The 23966-nt window shown below is 37.9% G+C and overlaps 2 protein-coding genes across 4 annotated transcripts in view; both read left to right on the forward strand.

The window, feature by feature from the left end:
* GRK4 (G protein-coupled receptor kinase 4) overlaps window positions 1-13505 on the forward strand; it is a 34453-nt gene extending 20948 nt beyond the window's left edge. The window contains exons 9-16 of one of the 2 annotated variants that reach the window (XM_054295493.1): window positions 1883-2073; window positions 4530-4567; window positions 7085-7174; window positions 7729-7937; window positions 8740-8877; window positions 9475-9612; window positions 11716-11838; window positions 13284-13505. In XM_054295493.1, coding sequence (XP_054151468.1) covers window positions 1883-2073; window positions 4530-4567; window positions 7085-7174; window positions 7729-7937; window positions 8740-8877; window positions 9475-9612; window positions 11716-11838; window positions 13284-13337 — 981 coding nt within the window. In that variant the 3' untranslated portion in view covers window positions 13338-13505. Of the gene's footprint in view, window positions 1-1882; window positions 2074-4529; window positions 4568-7084; window positions 7175-7728; window positions 7938-8739; window positions 8886-9474; window positions 9613-11715; window positions 11839-13283 lie in introns of those variants that run through there. The other variant, XM_054295494.1, reaches the window with a different exon arrangement.
* A 6747-nt stretch (window positions 13506-20252) lies between these two features.
* HTT (huntingtin) overlaps window positions 20253-23966 on the forward strand; it is a 78082-nt gene continuing 74368 nt past the window's right edge. For both annotated transcript variants that reach the window (XM_054296058.1, XM_054296059.1), the window contains exon 1: window positions 20253-20548. In XM_054296058.1, coding sequence (XP_054152033.1) covers window positions 20448-20548 — 101 coding nt within the window. In that variant the 5' untranslated portion in view covers window positions 20253-20447. The remainder of the gene's footprint in view (window positions 20549-23966) is intronic.

Here is a 23966-nt window from a genome sequence, read left to right on the forward strand (position 1 = left end):
AGTATCTTGGATGTGAAACAATTAACTTTTTAATGGAATTTCCATGTAATGGAAATCTTAGTTTTAATACCTAAGCATTTGTAACTTATATAAATTATGCTCTGTTAGTAGCTCTAATTACAAAGCAATATAAGAAGTTAAAATGTTCAAAGATACACCAAGTAAAACTTTCCCCAGGTAATGTTTACTTTTTAATTGAAATGTCATTTAAATGTTAATTTCAAATACACTTTGCTTTGGTTTGAAATCCATTTACTTATAAATTTTGTATTGCTGTTCAGAGGATTTTAAAGTACCTGTTTTAGAGGATAGTGAAAGTTATTTATAAATATATATGTATAAAATATGTATGTATGCATTTTCTGATAAGTTTTTTATGTATTAGAAAAACCACTGTAGAATACTGCCAGCTACAAGAAAAATTAAGAACTTGCTGGCCAGACACATTAATATTTTAAACTATTGTAAATTATGGTTTTGTATAAATATGCTAATGTTATTTTTGCACAAGGCTTCTGTGCTTAAATTGATTGAAACTGAATCCAGGGAGTACCTGAATTGATCCATAAGTTACTAAAACAGTGAAACTTCTATTTTTGAGTAACATTTTTTTCAGCATATGTAAACACTGTAAATTAATAATTGATCCAAGTTGAATTTGAAATTGCTTTATAAAATTGAGGATTAATTATTTGCTTCTTGCTATCCAATGGTGGTTTTTATGCAGCAGAGAAGATCTAGGTCTAGCATTTGCAGTAATGCTGGTTTTGAAGTGGGCAGATAACTTGTCATGCCTCTGTCACAAGTACAGTCATAAATAGCTGGACACGGCAGTTAAAACCACCAAATGGGAAGCTATGCCTTGAGTAGCTGATTTGAGTAGCTGATTTCTGTATGTATTTAGTTTTATTATTTAGTATTGTATTTATACTTCTGAAGGAAGAATTTGGTTCTGTTACTGAATTAAAACAATCATTTACTTGTACACATTTAAAATAAATGTTTTGAGTTAAAAAAAACCCCACGCTACTTTTTTTTTTACCTAGCTAGTTTACCTAATGTAAGCTAAGTATGTTTGAATTCCTTTGCTCTTAGTACAAGGTAGGTAATTTTGAAGATCCTACCAGATGATCATCTGCATAGCATAACTTTTTTTATTGAAAATGAATTTGTAACTTAAGCAGTTAAATTTTGTGATATATTATGTTGTGTTAAGTGGGGAGGGTTTTGTTTTATTTCACAAGTTTACTTTAAAACTTTAAATGCACTTTAAAAACTTTTACCTAAAACCTGAAAAAAATGTGGTGCTTTGTCCTTGCCTATCAGCACCACATTTCAAGTACAGTGAGAAGAAAGATTGTAAGGAGTTGTACTGAGTCTTTACTGTTGGCAAGTTCTAAATGAGGGAAATATGCAGTTACCTGGGGGGAGGCAGGGGTAGGAATAGAAACTACAGATTTGATTTAAAATAATTTGAGTTCCTCTAGGGCAGTTTTGAGTCTCGTAGTTCAGGAAGATGGTTTGGCAGTGCATAATTCATGAGATATTACTAAAATCAGGAATATGCTCATGCTGTCTGGACAAAGAGTAATACAGGTACCATGCAGCTGAGGGGCATCATCAATAACTGTATTTTCTGGGTACATGAACAGATCTGCCACTAAGCTTTTGGGTTGTGTGTCTGGTTTGTGTACACAGGCAAATTAGTCTGAATTCCTTTGTGTCTACCAGTAATCTGCAGGAATGGTTTTCCACTTGTATGTTTTGTTCTTTTTGCCTTAAAAAAGGATTCATAAGTTGATTGTATCGGAAAAAAGATCTGTGAATTGTTTTGGGGTTTATGAATGATTAATGGTTGTGTTCTCACTCTGCCCATTTTTAGGTTAGTTTATCCTATACATATGAGACAAAAGATGCCCTGTGTTTAGTGTTAACCATAATGAATGGAGGGGATCTGAAGTTTCACATATATAACATGGGAAATCCTGGCTTTGATGAAGAAAGGGCTATTTTCTATGCTGCAGAACTGTGCTGTGGTCTGGAGGATTTGCAAAGGGAGAGAATTGTTTACAGGTGAGTGTCATCTACACTTACTTGTACTTTTCCACATCTCTTCGGTGTTGAACATATTAATTGTTTCCTACTAAAACAAGTTTGTATTTTAATTTTGTAGGAAAAGAATAAAAAAAAATTAGTTGTCCTTTTCATGGCATATCCCTAGGAATATATGTCTTATGTCTTCTTGCTGTTGATTTAGGTCTTGATGCTTGATATATTTTAAAAACAGTGTTAAAAACAGATATATTTTAAAACAGTATGAAATTAAATTAAACTATTATTTACAAAGCAAATTAATTTATAATTTTAATGCATAAGTTTTAGGAGTATGGCATTGTATTCCTGCCCACTCTAAAGTAGTTCACAGAGGGCTCTAGAAGTCCCTGGCTGCATTGCATGTTACACTCCCAAAGGTAACAGGATAGTCATAGCCCTTGTGAAAAGCTCCTTCTTCTGTTTTAGTTTCAGATTCCTCCAATAAAATTATTATTGCCTTTGAATTAATGAAACTATCAGAAGCTTTATGCACTGCAATTGAGATTGTATGATTTTAATGCTCTGTTTTGTCTCTGTACATACATCATTTAACCCCTGGTATGCATTAATGTTACAGAACAAGCAAACAAACTTAGTGGTGGACCGAGAATGCTTTCTTTGTACTTGTGCTGTGTAACACCAAGTGTCACACACACGGACACACAGAGTGGGAAGTGGCAGAAGCAGAGTGAATCAGGTTTATGCTGGTGGTTGGATGTGGTTCCCTAGAGAATTTGGCCAGTCTTGCAATATTACACACTGGGTTTAGGCATACACATAGGAGGGAAGCAGGGGTGAGACATTTCATCAGCTACAAGTAGGTCATTTTACATTGTTCAAATGAAAACAAAACTGATTGTTTAAAATACAAAATAACAAAAAAAGCCCAAACAAAACAAAAGAGCCCAAACCACAGCTCCAACTTGTTAGCTGTTTGCCCACAAGACAACCTTCAAACACTTATGTCAAATCCTAGTGTTCTTCAGTTTTTTACCTCTGATCTCTCCTGGTTTCTCTGTAATCTTATATTTAACATCCATTTATTACCATTATAAGGATTGTTGAGACTTAAAACCATGAGAAGCAGAGCATCTTTATGACTTTTGTATATAGTTAATTTCATAAGATAATGAAACTTTACCATGAATACACATATTACAGAACATCAATTAACCAATATATGGGGGGAAAAATCCTACTTAGATTTGTTGGTGAACAGTTTTCTCTCATTTAGAATGGCAACTCTAGAGTCATTCTTCCTAAATTTTTTTTCTTTTATGTTATTCAGATTCTTCTTCTTGCCACAACTGTATGTATATATGTATAGATGCATATTTGTTTTAAGAATCTATTTCAATAGCTGATTCTTTAGCCAACTGCTGGGTTTTATGTGTCTATTTCTGGCTTATATTTATGGTGGAATAAATCTAAGAGACCGTCTCAGTCCACATGCTTACTGATGCATACCACAAATACACACATATAAAAAATAACCATTAAAAATTAACAATATATATTATAACAATCTATAGTGCACTATTATAAATAATAATGTACATTATACATTTTATACAAATTTTCATGCATCTATATATGTATGTATATCCTCAGGAGAATCTGGTAGGGATAAATCCTAGAAAAACTTCTGATTCAGCTTGAATGACTCCCCAAATTTTCCTTGAGCAGGGAAAAGTTCAAACATTCCATTCAATATTTTCTTTTGTTCTCAAAGTAAAAATGCACAAGATGCAATCGCAATGCTGAATTTATTGCCCTTTTAGTATTTCCTGAGTCTTGCTATCATTTAATAGTTAAAAAATGTTGTTTGTGAAACTTCGATGTTTACAGAAAAGTAATAGGAAACTTCTAGAAAGTTATTGCAAAGAATCTTAACTAGGTGAAGTGAAAGCTTTAGAAGTTGCATGGCCAAATTAAAGAAATTGAGTTGGAATCAATGATATTAAGCCTGTGCTTAGTCTTGGGATTATTAGTCTTTGATATTCTGATGCCCTGGGGTGAAATATAGCAAGGGGTCAGCATCAAACTGCAGCAAACACTTGTATTTTACCACTGGGGAGTTGTAAAGCTGATAGTCCTCAGGAGAAAGGTTTTTCACTTATGAGCACAAATTTGTGTGTAAATACTGGTTCTTTATATCAGGACTTTAGTGTTGTGTTGCCTTTGTTAATATAAATTAAATAGTTATGGTAATATCAATTAAAGAGGGCTAAAGAGTTCAGGGACAGTGGATCTGGTTCTCTGGTTAAACTATTTGTATTATAGGTCATCAGCTTCACAGATTTTTTTTTTTGTTTATAGGTGGAACTGGATAAATTGCTTCAGTCAGAACCAAGTTGTTTTCTGTTGAATCTGTTGCATTTGAAGGCTTATAGTTTTGTCTTTGCTTAATTCACATTTCTATGTTTAATTTGTAGAGACTTGAAGCCTGAGAATATACTTCTTGATGACTGTGGTAAGTAAAAATTAAAATTAATTTGAAATCAGGAATTATACCTCTAATACCAAGCCAGAAATGTAAGGGATTTCTTCATAATAAAAGAGACCTCATTGGTGAATCTTAATTTACCAAAGACAATACTGCCTTGCTTTTTAGAAAGCAGGGGAAAACTTTGGGAGTCAACCATTAATATTTATGAAGGGTCAATTTTCTACCTTCAAATGGCTAGTTTTTCTCTTTTGCTCCTCATTTTCCTCCTCCTCTTGATTTAATATCACTAAAATTTTTACGTGGATTTGTTTTGTTTGTCTTTTCTTCAATTATGGAAACATGATTTGTTAGATGAGGGGGGCAGAATTTTACTTAGTAAACCAGATTGTTTAGACAGTGGGAAGAAATCTGAAGTATTTCTGTTTTAACATTTTGACTAAAAGAGGTCTGATGGTCTCTGATGCATATGTGGCTGGAAGGAATCAAGGAAGTACAAGCAAATTGAAGAACTGTTTGTAGTCCTTTGTTTGTCAAAAGCCAAATTAATTCTCTTTAATGACTTTGTATGCAAGTCATTACCAGAATCTTTTGAATTGACTGTGGAACATGTGCAGGAATTCTCTTTTAAGCTGTGGATTAATATTACAAGTTTGTTCTTGTAACTGCTGAGCATTTTAGTTGAGGAAAAACTGTTTTTGAAGTCATTAGCACACTATTTTTTTTAAAGTCAGCATGTTCTGACTGATAATTTTCAAAAAAAATGATGCTTGAGAGAAGTCACTTTCCAAGACATTTGCTAGACATCAAATGCATTCTTTAATTTTTCTCTCCAGCAATGTCTTAGAAAAGCTGAAGGGTTCTTTGAGGAAAAATGTAGCCTTGCAGGACTGCACTAGAATGCTTCTTCTCTGCCAGGGATATTTTGATCTAGTTCCAGAGAGCACAGGAGACTAATTAGAAAATCTCTTCAGGAGCTCAGATCTTGCACTTGAAAAGGAGTTCATCAGATGTCAGGGAACACAGGAGCATCTGAATGTATTTAAAATAGCATTTGCTGCTCCAGAGCATTACCTTATTTCCAACCAGTATATAAAATCGAACTTGACTTTCTCCTCTCTCTCTCTCTCTCTCTCTTTCTCTCCATCCCCTGATTATCTAACACATGTACATAAGAAGTTAATATGCTGTTAACCAATATTGATGCTGTAGAGCTTTTTGAATGCCACAGCATATATGCACAAAGGTTAATTGGGCATTGGAATGGGCTACCCAGAGAGGTGATGCAGTGTCCACTCTTGGAGGCTTTCTAAATAAGTATTTTAAAAGCCTGGGACACTTTGGGCTGCCTGCTTGCTCAGAAGGTTTTACTAGAGACCTTCTGAAATCCCTTCCAGCCTGAATCATTCTGTGAGTCTGTGGTGTTTCTGTAAACAACAGTATCCCTGTCCTTATAACCAGTGTTAGAAATAAGTGTGAGTTTTGCTCTTTTTTTTCGTTTTTGCCACAAATCTTTCTACAAAATTGTTTTAGAATTGAATTGGAAATGTAATTGTTCTTTCTTCTCTCTAGACTTTTACATTTTTATTGAGAAAGTATCTTATGTGTTTTTACCTTAAAATGTCCATACAGTTCTCGCCTTGAAATGTCTTGAATGTGCTTGAAACAGTTCAGGAGTCTATCCAACAAAGAATGGGAATATCCATGGGAATGTAAAGGAGAGTGGGGTGGATTTATTCCCATTGCCCTGCTTGGACTGGTTCCCCACTGAGCAGTGCATGACAAACCAGTCCATTGCCAGATGATTTCTGTTAGAGATACAGCTCTAAAGGTTGTGTGTGATAGGGGAAGGTCAACTTGAGACATTTGGCTGATAAAGTGCAATAAAAGCTGTTTTCCACTTAGGAGTGATTCATGAGAAGAGGAAATCCCAGAATTGAACTGACATGTTACTATATAAATAATTCTGAGTGGATTATTGACTGGGCTGCTCTTGGTTTGTTTTGGGGTGGGAGTGGGGATAGCAATTCCAAGTACTCATGTTTGGCATTATTGAGGCACTTCATTACAGGAAAAAGAGCTCTCTCAGTACAGGCTACAGTTTTCTCACATTTGGAATAAATTAATTTTGAAGTTTTACTAAGGATTCAGAAAGCTAAGGGCTTGTGGTGGGTATGCAGAATGGAAAACCACAAGTGTCTGATGCATAGATGCAGAATCTGAAATGAGCATTTCTCTTTGTCCAAGAACAGCAGCCTATGCCAAAGCTAGGAATTAGAGTGCTTACGAGCAAATTATTTTTGTCTGACCTTCAGAAAATCAGTTATATCTGTGTCTCTGTTTCTGCACATTTTTAAGGAGGAGCTGAATAAAACACTCTTTTCAAGTTAAGTTAAACTTAGGGCTATATGAATCTTTTGATACTTTGCAGTGGGGTTTTTTCTGAGATGTGCAATAGAAATTTTTTGTTTTAAAAGTGATAGTACTTCATTATTTTACTTCATTAATTGGCTGACTATGTATAATTTATTTTGACATAAATAGGACATATCAGGATTTCAGATCTTGGATTAGCTGTGCAGATTCCAGAAGGTGAAACTGTCCGAGGACGTGTTGGGACTGTTGGTTACATGGGTATGTAAAGCATCCTTTGCTAGTTACATTTTACCAGAAAATTTGCTTCTGTGAATTTAAGAACTGTATTGGACCTGGATTAGTTACTAGACATGTTATGGGAAGAAGAAAGGTTATAATATGCATTTGTAGATGTTACTTAATTGTAAGCCTACTGATAAACTTGAAAACTTAACTGAAAATTCCAGCTTTAGGCAGAACTTTAACAAAGCACCTAATTTTTTTCTGGGATTCAAAGAGATTTATGGTCACAGGTAAACAGAGAAATTACTGTGATACTACATTTCTTTCCATGCTATGGAAAACTTCATTCTCAGGTTTTTTTTTTTCATTCTCTAAAGAATACTGGTTTTAAGCATTCAAGAAATCAAGTTTTTCTCTTGAATATAAACAGAGTTCTCACTGTAGAAATTAAAGTTTCTTCAAAGTACAGAAGAGTCACACAAATATGTCTGCACAGGGCCCAGAGAGAGTACCTGAGAGTTTTTCCAATACACACAATTAGTCAATTTAAAGTGAAATGATGTGGGTGTGTGTTTGTTTTTGTTTTGTAGCTCCAGAAGTGCTCAAAAACGAGAAGTATACATTCAGTCCGGATTGGTGGGGCCTTGGCTGTTTGATTTATGAGATGATTGAAGGGCAGTCTCCGTTCAGGAAGCACAAGGAAAGAGTTAAACGCGACGAGATTGACCGCAGAGTAAAGGAGGACCAGGAAACATACTCAGACAAGTTTTCAGAGGAGGCAAAATCCATCTGCAGGATGGTGGGTGAAGAGACATAGAGGTTTGGAAATTAAATTTCTAATCCTTTTAAAGAGACCAACTACTTTATTTTAAAATCTTGAAAAATTTTCAGAACGGGATTTCCTAAACCTTCCTTTAGTTCATATGAAAGTTTGTGATTGTTCATGAGCTGTTCAGTTATCAAACTTCAAGAATTCAGAACTTTTCTCAAGATGAAGGAAAGCTGCATAAATTAATTATTCATCACATGAATGAAATGGTCTAGTACTGCTTGGACCACTTGTTATTGTAGATGGAGTGCAATAGCATGCTCAGACAGGATACTGCATAGGAACAAGTGGCTGAGTAGTACACCGGTTTCTTCACATAAAACATTATCTACAAGACATTTTTTTTTCTATCTTGCTTCTTCTTAAATTTATACAGAAAACTTCACAGGTTTTCTGTACTATTTAATGCAAGATATGCATTACTTAAGCCCATAGGAAAAAATAGAAGTCTCTTTCCTGAAAGGAAAGCCTACTGCAAAGTCTATACTGTCAAGTCTTCTTAATATGACATCAATTAAAATATTTTCATATAACTTCGGGCATAATCTTCAAATAATGTGCTTTCAGGGGTTCTTTTGTCTGTTGAAAATATATTTGTTCCCAGAATGTTGTTGTTTGGGTTTCCAGGTATAGTTCCAATTGATACATGATAAATTTACTTAATAAAAGCCCAAGTAGCAAAATAAACTGATTGCAAGACATTGTATGTAGATTATTTTTTTTTTACTTGTGGGATTGTATCATGGATCAGCTTTTTTCCATGTATCTGCAGTTACTTGCTAAAAATCCAGGGGAACGACTGGGCTGCACTGAAGGAGGAGCTGCTGTTGTAAAGCAACATCCTATTTTCAAGAACATCAACTTCAAGAGGCTGGAAGCTAACATGTTAGAACCTCCATTCTTGCCAGATGTAAGTAGGTGAGACAGATTTGATTAGTATCTAAAAAGGGAAGAACTGTCATAATTCTGTTAGCAGTCATATGAACTCCAGAGAAACCTTTAAAGTTAGTTACACTGGTAGGAGAATGCCATTGTGGCTATTGATGATAACTAATTGTTTTGTGGTGTTTCATCTGAGATCACAAAACAATTTACAATAGTGGTATTTCCCTAGGGAGCTTTGTAGCTGATTTCTTACCCCATAAAAGTCCCCTTCCATTGCTCAGATGCAGAAGAAATTAGGAATAGCTTTGAAGAAAATATTCCAGAGTTGAAAGAAAGGTGACAGAAGATGAGTGAATTATGATAATCACTGAGATCCAAACAAGCTGTTTCTGGCTTTGATATTTCTTTTCTCTTACTTGCAGGATGGATAGAATTGCTCTGGTTACTTATGAAGAGCATCTTTGTATTTCTGTTCCATAGAATAATATAATTTGCTGATCAGCAGTGTGAAATGTAAAATTGCAGACATTTTGCTCTCTTTTGCTCATCTAGAGAAAATAAAACCAAACTAAAAGTCCCCAGATCCAAAACTTTAATGAAGTAATCTTGTCTTGTACTGCAGCCACGTGCAGTTTATTGTAAAGATGTCCTGGACATTGAGCAGTTCTCAACAGTGAAAGGAGTGAACCTGGATACCACAGATGATGACTTCTATTCCAAATTTGTGACGGGTTGTGTCTCAATTCCTTGGCAAAATGAGGTAATGCACATTTCATACAAGATTATTTCTTTAATACAGCAGTATAGAATATTTAATAAAATATATAATTATAATTATTTAGATGTAAAGACATTTCTGCTTTAGACTTCTTTGCTGAGAGGCTTAAGAAATTCTTTTTTTCCAAAAACATAAGAAACTTGCTAAAAACTGAGATTTATAGTAAATTTGCATAAACAAAGTCTGGCATGTTGTCATCATAGGCACAGATTACAGAACAGTGTTAGTATCTGTAAGACCACCCTTTCCTTGTTCTTCATTCCCATGTTATTCAGTATTGCTGTTCACAGGAGAGGGATGGAATGCTATTCCAAGTGTTCAAAAGCAAATAGGTGCAGTGCAAGCTGTTTGTGTATAGCCTGTGTATCAATAGAGTATCCAAGTGACAGCAATACAGAATTGCAGACTCACCTTTTTCAAGGTTTCAAAACAAACAGTTCAATATCAGTTGAGTCAGACTTTCCCTTAAGAGTTTGTTTTGTGTGCTTAGTGAATGAATATTCTAGTAGTCTGCATAGAGTACTAGAATTCTGCTGCCTCTGCATGCAATTCAAATCTATTTACTGTTTCAGCAAGAGCACTTAGTAACAATTACTTAAAATTGTAGTTCTTGTTATGAATGCCTTGTCCCCATTATAATTTATTCGTGACTTTCTGAAATTGCTGTTGTCTTGTTCTACCAATGTCATTTCTCTCCCAGTATGATTGCATTTTATTTAAAGCTTGAACACAAAAGATGAGAAATTTCTGAATAATTTGGAGGAAAAAGTACATTCCCCTCTGTTTTCCTTTTGTTTTTTTTTGCATTACATTAAGGATATTTGAAAAGGTGTCATTTGACATAGAGAGCTTTCACTGAGAAACAGTGAGTCTTGGAGAGAGAAGTATTTCCTATACTATGTTGTAATTCTAAACTTCAGAATATGATCTAGACATTAAAAAATGCACTGCAGCTTAATAACTAACCCTGCAGAGAGGGTTAAAGTTGGAAGTAGTTGTAGAATTCTTGTGATGGCAATTCCTGTTCTTCAAGGAAGAACTGCAGATTTCATTGTACATTTGTGCTTTTTTTTTCTTTTAATTCATGTTACTGAGCTTTCCCTCAAATTTTTGCCTCTCAAGACTTTCTCTCACCATTCCATAATTTACCCAATGTCCTGGTTTACAACAAAAGCAGGCTGCATTTCTTCTTATTCCTCTTTATGCCCTCTCTCCCTCTACAAGGTATATTCACAGTTTTAAGCTGCACCAAGGGAAATATAGGTTGGATAATAGGAAAAAGTTTTTTACAGAAGAGTGATAAATTACTGGAATGGTCTGCCTGAGGAGGTGGTGGAGTCACCATCCCTGGATGTGTTTAAAAAAGGCCTGGATGGGGCACTTGGTGCCATGGTTAATTGAGGTGTTAGGGCTGGGTTGGACTCGATGATCTTGAAGGTCTCTTCCAACCCAGTGATTCTGTGATTCCTTTGGCTGCCAGCTGCTGTGACAGATGTGTACTGGTGGCACTTACTGGTAAATGCCAGCTGGATTTGGCCATTAGCCACTCCCCCCCTTCTGACCCTGCCTGTTGGTTGTATTTTGGCATTCAGTCTTCCTGCTGTCCTTTCTGTACCCAGTAATTGTGGTTTTATTTCTTTTGTTTCTGTGCACACAGACAAAGATTATTTCAAAATCCCCATCTTCGTTATATCTTTTTTTTTCTTCCCATGTCATGTTTATTAATTAAGTTCAGTCAAGGGCATAGAGATATCTCTCTTTTTTGGCTGGCCTGCTCTAAAATGAACAGAATACCTTAAAATCTGTTTCTGGTTCTAGAAGCTTCTCTTTATTGCATCATAAGTATAAGAAAGGCAAGAATGCAAAAAAAGCAAGAGAGTACCTGACACCTGTGTGAGAGTGCTCTCATTGCTATTCTTTAGTTGGTTGAGTGCACAAGCTTTGTGCTTCCTTTTGGAGACAGTGGTATCATTTGGCTGATGAATTTTTAAGTGTTAGGAGTACCCAGCCAGGGAACAACAACAACCTGGAACTTGTTTGAGAGGCTTTTATGGATATTTCATTTATATTTCATGTGTTTCAAAGATGATTGAAACGGGATGCTTTGAAGATATCAATGCATATGAAACTGATGGTACTGTGTCACCAGACAGAGAGAAGTCTCCTAAGCCAAAGAGAGGCTTCTTTCACAGACTTTTTAGTGGAGAGGTAAGGGCATTTATTTTCTTTCATTAAATTAACTTCCATTATTTTTTTTATTATTGTTAATTTGTGATAGGAAAACCAAGTTGCTCACTGCATTGTGAAACTAATGAAATCTGGTTTGTTATGGCTTTGCCTCTCCACCACATTTCAGAAATTATGGCAATCCCTATAACTGCAGCAGGCTTTCCTGCCTCAGCATTCTGTCCTCCTCTACTTACCTGGGTTCTGTTAAAAACTGTGCTCTAGACCTTTGCTAAAGAGGTTCGTTTGGGTCTTGGTTCTTATATATTTTACCATTTTTAATGAAACCTGTGTACATGTCTTCAGAGATAATTGAGGCCCTGTGTAAAAACTAGTAATAAATAAATTTATAAGCAAAAATAAGTAAGTTTAGAAGCAAAAATAGGTATCTATCCAATAAATAAGTAAATAAGTCGAAATATCCCCAAAATAAATGAGAGGCACCATGAAACAAATGTTAAAATATCTTGGGCAGTTTAATGCCTTCACCAAAACAATGACATAATAGATCTTTACCTAGCTGATAATGCACAGCCTTTTCTTACACACAGACTTCTACTCTTTAGTAGAAGAATTTCCTGTTCAGAGAATTGAGTATTTACCACCTAGAAGACACATCATGTATTGTAATTGTCTACAGGATATAAGAAATAGACTATTTGTAAAGGTTTGCAGTTGTAAATGTTATATTCAATTGTGCTTGCTCAGTGTGCCTGCACCTAGAGAGGAAATATCTTGAGAAGCTTGAGTATATTCCAATAGTGAAGAGGGTAGAAATTAATTTTGCTTTCAAGCAGAAATGGAATTTTAAAATTGCTAGGTGCATATTGTTAAGTAGCCACAGCAAGGCCGTGTATTAAAATTGCATGAAGAAATTTTTTGTCTTCAGCTGGCAATTCACCTTTCTAAAATGGTACAATGCTAATGGAATGTATAATAGTGCTGTCATTTTTAGTTCATCTTTTCAAATACACTTTCCCCCCACTTTGACTAATGGAATAGAAGGGATGGCTGAGTGTACTAATATTCTCACATAGCTAAAGTTAAAGCTTGTGTCTTACTGTAGTCATTTCCAACCAAAAATCAGCAGGATTTGTACTGTCCCAAGATATGGTTCTATGTATAGAGAAGAAGTCCTAAAAATGAATATGGTTTGACAGTTTTCAGTTGGTTTTGAACTAATAGGATTGCAGTTAATTGTCTTGTGAAGTTAGAAGAAGGAAAGAACTTTAATTCAATTCTAACAATTTGAGATTTGGGGTTGAGATTATGGATTCCTTTGAGTTTCCCAAAGCATTTACTTAGGATGGAGTAAAATGTGCTGGAAAAATACCCACCCCCCCCAGCCTTTCTGTGTCCCATAAAACACACAAATGAACAATAGTATTAGTTCTGCAGCTGAGTTGTCTGTTTGTCTTCTCTTGCAGGTCTGCTTTAAGTCTGATTGCAGTGATGATGAGCAGGAGTCCTCCAGACTTTAAATCATTTTATGCTCATCAGAAAGGATGAGCAAGCATTAAATGTTTTATATCTCTGTAGCAAATTGTATTATATATATTTTTTATCTGAGTTTAAGGATTTTTGTACATTTGTACTTCATTTGTTTTAAGATGTATATTTTCACTAAAGCTTAATTGTACAAAAAGCAATGAGTGCCATTTGAGTGAGTGTGTTTCTGTATGTATTTGATTTATCTTGATTATTTTTTTCCCAGTGGAATGAATCTAGGAATACTAAAAGGATTTTAAAGCACAGAGATAGTATCTATGGCATCACTGTAACTTGACTTTGTATGCTCCTGGTAAAACTCTTCTTGATCATTAGGATCTTTATTAGCAATTTTCTTAACAGTAAAATTGATGTACTGATAAATTTAATAATTCTGGTATTATCCAGCAGCATGGCAGTGCTATTACCTAATGTATCTCTCAAGCAACTGCTAAGAGAAAAAAAGGAATTCAGTGCACTGTGGCCAGCTATTAGGAATTGCTCTTTATTATCAGGCTCTGTAGAATCTCTTTCTGTATTTCTGTATAAAGAGAACTTTGAACATTTAGCTTAATCCTCAAACTGAAGTATCCTATCTTCTCTTTCCTACCCATCTTACACATCCTCTCCATAGAGTTTCTTGGCATGAACCATGCAAGTCAACCTATGCCAAAATTTTATAACTATATTTTAAAAACTTTGTTGTCTTTACTGAAATTATTTCTTTTTACCTGTGGGGACACAGTTTTATTTTATTTTCTGTAAATGAAATTGTTTTTAACTCCATGTAGAATGTTATGTTTTTATAATGGGTTAAAAAACAAAGCCTGGCTCTTCTTACTAACATCCTCTCTGCTTATGTTGTGATATGCAATGTTCTAGGGTTGACAGTGATCACTGCCACTGGGGGAAGAGCAAGTTAGCATTAAGTATTGAATTTAATTATGTAAGTATTTTTTATAGCCTTTTAAAACAGAAACATTAAAATATGTTTTTAATGATTGCTTAATACAGATATGGAACTGGTATTGAAATTTGTTATGTTTACCTGATGTCCATTAGTAAAACTGACAAAAGCTGCTTGAAAGCTAGGCAAACTTCCATTCTTCTGGAGTCACTGTAGGTCAGACCCTTTATTATGTAAACTTCTAGTAAAACTTCATCTGGGTATGAGAGTCACTTTAAAGAGCACATTTCATTAAGAGCCTCTTCTGTTTTCAAAATTGAGTTGGATACTTGAAATACAATGGAGTTGGAGACATGAGTTTAGTTACATATTTTGTTCTGTATTCTCAAGATTTGTCTCAACTGTGCATGCATTCATTGGGGCACCAACTGGGCCACACATGTATTGTACACACAGAATAGCAACTGAATAGCACCCCCACCTCAAAAAGGTCCCTCTTGTGATCTGCAGACCCACTGGAAGAAACTTCAGCTGCTTCTGAGAAACTCACAAGATATATTTGATATTCAAGCCCATCATCAGGTTTTAATTAATGGTATTTGGTCTCTAAAGGCAAAGTTTTAATGGATTAGAATTTGAAAAAATTGGAAAACCAGTGTGTTACAGAACCCTACTGGGGCTCATCTGGTGTCTCTCTGAAATTGTTCCTCTTGGCTACTGTGCCACAGGAATGAGGAATGAGCCTATTTTCCTGTGTGTTCAGTGCATTTTTCCTCCAGTCTAAAACAGCACACAAGACAGCAAAATTACTCTTTTAGAGAGTACAAAGGGAGAAATTGGCAGAGGGAGAGAGTTTGAATGAATAACTGGAAGATGGTCTGATGTAATACTGAAGGGATGGGAGACTTGACAGAAATATCTGAAGTAAGGGTGTTGGCTAGAACCATTATGTGTGAGACAATGAGCTGGCAGTCTGACCTGACCCTCTTTATTTTGTACCACAGCAATAGAAGAACTCTAAAAAGAGGGGAATGGAAAAATGGAGAAGGAACAGAAGGGTTTTATAAATACCTACATGGTTGGAGAAGTCATTGTTTCCCTGATGAAGGGGTTTGAATTTTTAAGATCTTAGGTTTGCTGTTCTGAGGCAAAGGTGACTGTATAAACAGCAGACATGCAGGGTGACAGTCTGGATTTAATGTCTGTGTAGGGCAACTTGAAATTTGGGCAAGAATACCACGGACACAAGCTGAATATTTTTTATGAAGAAAAATTTTTGTGAAGTAAATTGGTTTTAACAGATTAAAAAAAATATCTGAAAGTCTATTGATCATGTATTTCAAGTTTTCTTTCTGTATGGGATAGAGAGGAATCTTAAAAAAACCTAAAAATCACTTCTCTGTTTTGGAGTGTTGAGGGTTAACATATATTTTCCAGGAATCTGTGAAGAAAGAGGGCTAAAAGAAAAGGGAAATTGTTCCTAAGAAGTGGTTATTTACATGTCTGCTTCTTTGGAAAAAGGAACTCCTTGTAAAAAAGTGAGAATTTGTTTGGTTTTATAAAGTTTTACTTAAGAAAAAACTTTTGGAATTAAACTAAGTTCAGAATACTACTATTGAATTGTTTTGAGTGAGTACATGTTTGCAGGATTATGACCTAATTCCATTGGGTTTGGGGTTTGGTTTTTTTTGGTTAGTTGATCGGTTCTTCCCCAATAGGCTCAAGATGGCATTATTGTCCTATAAATTTATCCTTTTTGGCTAGAAATACAAGCATGTAATAATGACTGCATCTTATCTGATGTGAATCCCCTGGAAAATTAGAAAAAACGAGGAACTGGGAAGGATCAGCAATCAGCATAAGTCTCCATACACAGTACATGGAGGGGAAGATGTTATGCTGTTTAATCTAAGGTGACTACATTGGTTAAAGGCCTTTTCTGTAGTATAAGGAGCTTGGAGGTGCATCTTGAAAGCAGGGAAAGGCTAAGGAGAGGGGAGAACACCTGAAAACAAAATATCACGGTGCAAGATACTTAATATGAACTTAGCTCTTGATTTTTTTAGGACAAAACTGGGACAGCGAAGGGGGGAAATAGCAGGTTGTGTTGACAGATTATGTAGCCTTTTACTACATGAAACTGTTGGGGTGGGATGGGGGAAGCCAACATAACTTCTTGTAATTCAGCATTCTCTAGACCCATACGTTAGAAGGCTCTACCAATCCAATGTTCTACTGGTGCAAGACTTGGAAAGACCTATGGAATTCCATGGAGTTATTTGCATGAGATCAACCTTCCTTTCCTGGTGGTGTGTGTTTCCAAGCATTTGTGTATGTAAATCTTCATGTTTGCTTGTGAGTACCTCAAACCTCTCTATTTAGCTCAAAATTCAGAAACTGTGCAACAATGTACCAGTGTCTTATTGGTTTACTTAATGCTTTTCAATGTTGTGACCAGAAGAATAGAATCTTCATGCCTCAGGGTTGTTTTTTCTAGTAAGAAAGGTGTCAGCTTTTCCCTGCCCCCCGAGGTGTGTTCAAAATATAGAGATGGTGTTGTTTCTGGATTATAAAAACAACAGAACAGTCTCAGCTGAAAAAAAGGAGCACTTAAAACTAATAGTAAATAGGGAAAAAACCCCTGTGGTATGTCTGTAACAAGAGTGTTATTGACAAACCTTAGCTTTTAAAATCTCATGTGTCTCTTTTTTTTTTTTTCCCCCAAATCATTCTTAAAACAGTAGTCCTGAATGGTTTTGAGTGTGAAAGAGAATTATCTCCTAGAGATCTATCTCTAGAGAAAAATCAGAATAAAATCATCTGGTTTATAAATCAAATATATAAGCAAATATAATATAAATGCAATTAAAAAAACCAACTAACAATCCATTCTTAGAATGCACTTCAATTATTTTTCAGACTACACTGATGTAAGAATTTCCTCATTGCCATTTGTGTGAATGGAGAATACTTGTTTACAAGTTACTAAAATATGACAACAAAAGTTATATTTTCCTATGGTTTACACTTTATCATTATATGAATTTAACATTGGAATTATCATCTTCATTTTAGTGTAGATTTTCAGAAAACACTTCTCTTTAGGAGGTGAAATTTGAATTATTGGAAAGCATCTTTAAGCTGAAATCATATTTACTTTGATTTTAATTACTCACTTGGCTTATTCGGTGATGATGATGTATTTTCTGTTGAATGAAACATTCTTTTTTATTTCATAATTGTTCTTGTGGTGTAACTTAAATTTTGCACATGAGATGTAGGTAACTTTTTTCCATGATTCAGATATGTCCAAACCACCAGAATTCTTTCCAGGCATAGGAAGCTGACTGTTAAATGTGATGTGTTACTTCCAGCATCTCCAACCACTGACTGTTCTTGTGTGAGCTGTTTTCCTGGACATTCTAGCATTGTAATTCCTGAAATAAAAGCAAAACACTGCCACATATCTCAACCACATGTATTACTGTCTAATGTGATTTATTTACCATGTCTATTGTGGTAGCTGGGATAGAAAAAGAAAAAAAACATTGTAGTTAAAATAAATTTCAAATTTATTGAAGCAGAAAGTCTCCTGCATTGTAAAAGCTTTTTACCGATGTAAGATAGTCGAATCCAGGAAAAGATGCCCTAGTTCTGCTGCACTGGCTCAATTGATACCTTATCTCATGGTCTGGATCTAGATTTCTGCATAAATTTCCATGGGAAAAGACAGAATTATTGGCATGCGCTGTTTTTCATTTGCACATTTATTGTAATTTTATAACATGAGTTGAAAGACAAAGCCCCCAAATGCTCTCCAAAAGGGCTTCAAATTAAATGACCTTAAAAAGACACAGCCAGGCTGTGACATATTGCAGATAATCCGTGCATATGCCAAACCAGTGGGCCACTGAGACTCCTCCTGAAATCTCATGGAGTAGGACCAAGTACCTGCTGAATTGTTCATGGAAACGCAGAAATGCTGGCCAAAGTGAGACTTCAGGATAAGGTGAAAAATACTCTTGACATGCTCATCTTAAAATATTAAATCAGGAGGTAACTTAAGAGAAAAGGTAAGAGCATGTTTCTTTTTCTCCTGGAGGATGAGATTAATTAGTTGTCATCCCTTAAATTTCAGATGATAATCTTTTAGCTATGCACTGTTAATTGAAACTTCATTTTTCTTTGTGGCAACACCGACTTTACAAAAATGCTTGTTCTCTAATCCTGCCTTGTTTTTTCTTGCCCCTTGCCTGGTTTACACCACTTTATTTTTGCCAGTGTGGGTGTTGTGGGGCAGATCAGTGACATGATCCAGGCAAAAACACCACGGATCAGTTTGGGCCAGGAGAACTTACTGATAAGGTATTGACCAAAGAAAAACCTGATACCCTGAGATACCTCCCAGTTCGCTCTCGCTAATGAGCCGCTCGGGCAGGGAGAACAAAGAGCAGCGAGCTTGGGGGCAGGCACTGCCTGGGCTCCTGCCGTGAGTCAGCAGCCCACGGGGACTGGCACACTGATCAAAAGCTTCGCAACAGCCTTGGCTGGTGCCTTGTTTAATCTTTGATAAGAGCTTGTGCTCTTCTTACTGTGCTTAAATGTATTTCGAAGTGTGGAGTGGCACATGCACAGAGTGTGCAGCGTTCCAACTCTGCTGTCATCTCTTATCCTGTCTCATTTGCTACATAAAAAATTCATGATTATCCACATGTTCCAGAGAAATGTTTCTGCAAGCTTTATCATAAAATAATCGGGAGAAATACTGGTTTTACCTTAAAAGTTCACATTTTGTAGCACTTCTATATTGAAATAAGGCTTTGCTTTAAGTTGAATTCCTTTCAGGACTAAGGATAGGTTTCTGTTCAGAGGACTGTTTCAAATGGTTTGTCTTTTATTAACATGCTAATAAAGTTAACTGGCAGAGCACTGTTCTAGTGAATATTTGGCAAGAATGTTAGCTATGACTTCTGTCGGCCTGAATATTCAGAGACATGAGCTTCATTCCTTCATGTTAATTCAACCAAGTTGAATTACTGGAAATTTATTTTCTTAGAATTTCTAAGAGCTGTTCTCCATTTTTATTGCTGGAACCAGTTTCATGTGTGTGAGATAAGTTGAATTGCCTGTTCTTATCAGCTGCCATTTAATGTCTGTATGAACAAGTAGATATATTAAAATCAGTGGTCGCAATTGGAAACTTCACAATACTGTTGATTTTTTTCTAAATGTTTAGTAATGGAATTAATGATTTAAATATTCTATACTGTCTCTCTTGTATCCTGTATGTTTAATATGTGTGTGCAGAAATATCCTCTGATGAAGCAGGTCCCCGCTCAGGAGAGGAGCGCTGAAAGGGCAGCACGTACGCTGCCAAGTTTTAAGTCCTGTTCCGGCAAGAGTCTCCGCAGCCTAATATAAAACCGGAGCGCCGGCAGCGCCTTTGGCCGCCGCTTGTGCTGCGGGGGCTGCGGCGTTACCCGCTGTGCCCCGTGACGCGCGGCCCCGGAGCGGCTGCTCCCGCCTTGCCGGGGGGGTCCGTGCGGTGCCGCTGAAAACGCGGCTCCCCGCGGGCCAGTGCCAGGGGCTCCCATGGGCTCCCAGGGCCGGCTTCCCGCCCGCGGCTCTGCCCTGCCCTGCCCGGCCCGGTCCTGCCCGGAGCCGCGCGCGGCCGCCCGGCTGCCGCGGCGGCTGCCGATAGGGGGCGCCGCAGAGCAGCGCACGGCGGGTCGGGCACGGGGCGAGGGGCGGAGCCTCCTTCTGATTGGTCAGGGCGCCTGTCGCTCTCGCCGCTGCCCCGCCCTTTTCGCTGCCCGCGTTCCCATGTGTGTTCCTGCGTAAAGGCGCGCGTGACGCCAGGCGGGGGGTGCCGCTTGCGCATGCGCGCTCGAGCCCCGGACCGCGGGGCAGCTCCAGGAGGGGCGGGGCAGCCCTGGGGGCGGGGCCCGCGCGCGGGGGCCGACGGGACGGATCAAGATGGCGGCGGGGCGGACGGGAAGCGCCCGCGGCCCCGAGCGGCGCCTGCCCCATTCATCGCGGCTGTGACGGGCCGGGGCTCACCGGAGCGCCGACAGAGCGCCGGGAGCGAGTCCGGGGGCAGCGCCAGCGGTAGCGGGACAGCACTCGGACCCGCTAGGCGCCCGTGACAGGGCGGGTCGGAGCGCGGGCCGGTGCCGCCGGCGCGGGCGGAGCGGACATGGCCACCATGGAGAAGCTGACGAAGGCCTTCGAGTCGCTGCGCTCCTTCCAGCAGCAGCAGGGCCCCGCTGCCCTCCCCGAGGAGCCGCTCCAGAGACCGTGAGTGACCCGCGCCCGGAACTCGGGGGCTCCCCACACGCGCGTCCGGCACCCGCCCCAGCCGGTTCTGCTCCGGTTCTGGTCCCGCGCACCGCCCCGAGCCGGGCCCGGCGCTGCCCGGTCCCTGGCAGCTGGCGGCTCCCGCACACACACACACACCGCAGTGTCGCGGTGCTCTGCCCGCTCTCTGCCCAAGTTCACATCTGGAGTAACTTTTGGGGCGTGTGCGTTTGAAAAGTCCCCAGTGCGGGAGATGAGCGGGGCGCACAGCGATGCTGTGTGCGTTTCACAGGCTGGTTCTAGGAAGGAAAAGCTTTTTTTTTCCCTAGTGCACTGCTGCAAAAAAGACAAAAACTTAGCATAACTTGAATGAAGCACTACTTTCAGCATTTTCTCTTCTGATAACTGCTGAAGCGCTTTTTGTGAGACCTTGCTTTTCTGTGCTTGATGCTTTCTGCATGAGTGTCTTTTCTCTGAACTCTCCAGCTGACTGTGCAGCTTCCTTGAAATGGGAATTCAAGGCTGAGCAAGAGAAATTTCTTCCACTCTGTTATTCACTTTTCATATCTTTAAGTATTGGTTGTTTATCAGTCGGATTTCTTCTTTCCTGTAAGAGCAGTGCTCTGAAAGTTCATGTTGAAGTTAAAAACAAGTTTTGATATTTGTGAATTGAAAGTTTAGAGTTGAAGTCTGAGCTCTGATGCTTTCAGAAGGATGTCTGTTTGTGACAAAGTTCATTTCAAGTCTCGTGCTGAGATGTACTGCACAGACACCTAAGAGAAGTTCGTTTAAATATTCCTAATATCTTTTTTCTTTCTTAAATGTGAGGGATAAATGTGTTCGGTCGATGAGATGCTCAGCTTTCCCGTTGGGGGGCATTACTGGGTGGAGCAGGGCAAGGAGCTGTTCAGTGCCGCGGTGCTGCCCCTTGCGTTTGCACCCTCCGCCGCCGCCTTTTACCGAGCCCGTGTGAGGGCAGGGAGCTTTTCAGGGATAAACACGAGTCACACTAATACTTTTTCTCCTGCTGTTGGGGAGAAGGGAGAAGCAGCAGGGTTGAGGAGCAGGTAACTTCTCCCTTGGCACTTTGCTGTGGAGCTGGCAGAGAAACAGAGCAGTGGCTCTGGGCTCTTGGCCACCTGCTCCCTCTGCACTTTCTGACACGTTTGCCAACTAAATTATCACGGTTGGTGCTGTTTGTCTCTGGAGAGTGTTGTCTCAAACAATCACGGTGCATTTCCACACTTCTGATGCTTAATAGGTGAGAAAACTCATCTTCATCATGAGCTAGTTGTTCTTAGGTGCCTTAATGGTCTGCAGGGACAAATTGTTCTGTTTTGTGCTTTTTTTCCTTTTTTTTTTTTTTTTTTTTTGCTAGTACTTTATGTGGCATGGATGAACATCTATTTCCAGTCTTTCCTAGGTGCTGTTCAAATTTCTGTCTTGAAAGTTACTGGTGAGAGAGGTCATGGCATTGCAAGAGAAAATCTTTAGAATCATTTGTGATGCTCGTGATGATATGCTTGGTGTGGTGGTCTAAATTTAGGTATATTCTACTGTAAACATTAAAAAATTATTGTTGCAGTTGTCCTCGTTGACTTTGCTTTGTGTTTAAAAATAGGCTGTTTTCAGAAAGCTAATGGGACTGTATGCCCCCAGGAACTGGACAAACTCAGTGACAACACTGAGCCTCAGAAAAGCCAGTGAAAAGCTGTTGTGGCAGCCTCTGCTGAGGCCTCCCAGACTTTTAGTGAAATAGCAGGTGACATATTGAATGTAATTCACAACATTATCTGCATTTATTTTTTCTTGTTTGTAGTAGACTGGAAAGGAAAATTGTCTCTGTGTTTGGGGTGTTCATCTTTGTTGTGGTTCTCTGTAAATAACTGGTAAATCTCTTGTAATTCTGTGTAGTAAGTTCCTACCATCCTACTGAGGACTGTTTCCTCCTATGAAATGTTTTAAGATCAGAGAGATTGGAGTTGAGAAGAATTAATTGTTTACCCAGCAGGTGTCTACGTCTTTCTTCACTTTATTGTAAGACGACTCCAGAACTTTTATAATACTGATATCCTCTTCTTTTTAAATAAAATCTTAATTAAATCCAAGCTTTTACCAAGAAGATAGGACCTTTTTCTGTTTCAAGAGATTTTAATCAGCAGTAATCATGTGTTGTGCTTACATCATGCCTTACAGTCAGATGTCAGTCTCTGGCCCTCTCTTTCTTATCTCTTGTTGGGATTTTTCCCTTCTATGTAAACTTAACTTGAGTTCTCTGTCATTATTGCTTCTCTACACTTCTGCTGAGGCAACTAATTTTCTTCCTTATATTTTTTCAGCTTTTGCAGACTCTGACATTTTGTTAGAAATTGGATGTTTTGTTTTGGATCACAAAGCTCCCATTAACTTAAAGGTTTATTTACTAATATGGTGTAATTGATTTGTGAATCCAAAAGTGGATTCTTTACATTTTCTCTTGTCAATTTATTCTAATAGTCACTTACTGTAATTGTTTTCAATTTTATTTTTTACATTTGATTCTAACCATTACCTTTACAGCAAAGGGTGCTGTAAAAGCCCAAGGAATATGCTTTCCTCTATACTCTTCAATTTTTCTGTGTCTTTTATGTTTGCCTGGAGCTGTGGTCAGGGATTGGTTTGGTCAGTGCTATATGGAGGCTTAGCATGAATTTGTTGTTTTACTGAAGATCACATGAACTGCATGGATATTACTTATTGCCCTGCTTGTCAGAAGTGGCTCCTTGATGGTTTTTTGGCATTACCATGTCTAGGGTGTGTAGTAGAGCAGTTCTGGCTAATTTGACAATCCATCACTACAATCCTGTATTACTGCACCTTGTTTCCAGTGTCCCCTATATTTGGACTGAGTTATTTCTTGATCCACTCATATTTCTGTTTGTTATTGAAAAACAGGTTTTAGGTTTTTTACTTTTGTCAAGATTAATGTCAAGCTATTTGGTTTGGCCCTTTTTTCTTATCACTGGCTGAGCTTTAGAACTTCTGTACTCTTCACATATTCTTAATTTCAAGGTGTCATAAAAATGAGCATTGGAGCTGCAACTCCTTGTAGTCAGCTCATCTGAACTCAGGACAAAATTATCTGGGCTTGCTGGTTTTCTTACATTGTTTGTTACTCTTCCTGGTGTGTAGAAGTACACAGGGGATTAAACTCCTGTGTGAGATGGAGCTTTCCTGTAGATAACTGCTGCTTCCATATCTCCTGCCTTCTGTTACTCATCAGATGTGTGTGATTGATTCATCAAATGTGTGATGCTGTTGTTGGCCCCCTGGGTATGCTCATCAGCAGTTTGTGGACTTCATGATACTTCTGAATAGAGCTTTATTTGTTTTTTTGATCTAAAAAATATAATGTGTTTTCTCTCTGGATACTGTTCTG

The sequence above is a fragment of the Melozone crissalis genome, unplaced genomic scaffold (assembly GCF_028551555.1).
Source record: "Melozone crissalis strain CALT ecotype California unplaced genomic scaffold, PUWL_Pcris_2 ptg000006l_1, whole genome shotgun sequence".
Lineage (NCBI taxonomy): Eukaryota > Metazoa > Chordata > Aves > Passeriformes > Passerellidae > Melozone > Melozone crissalis.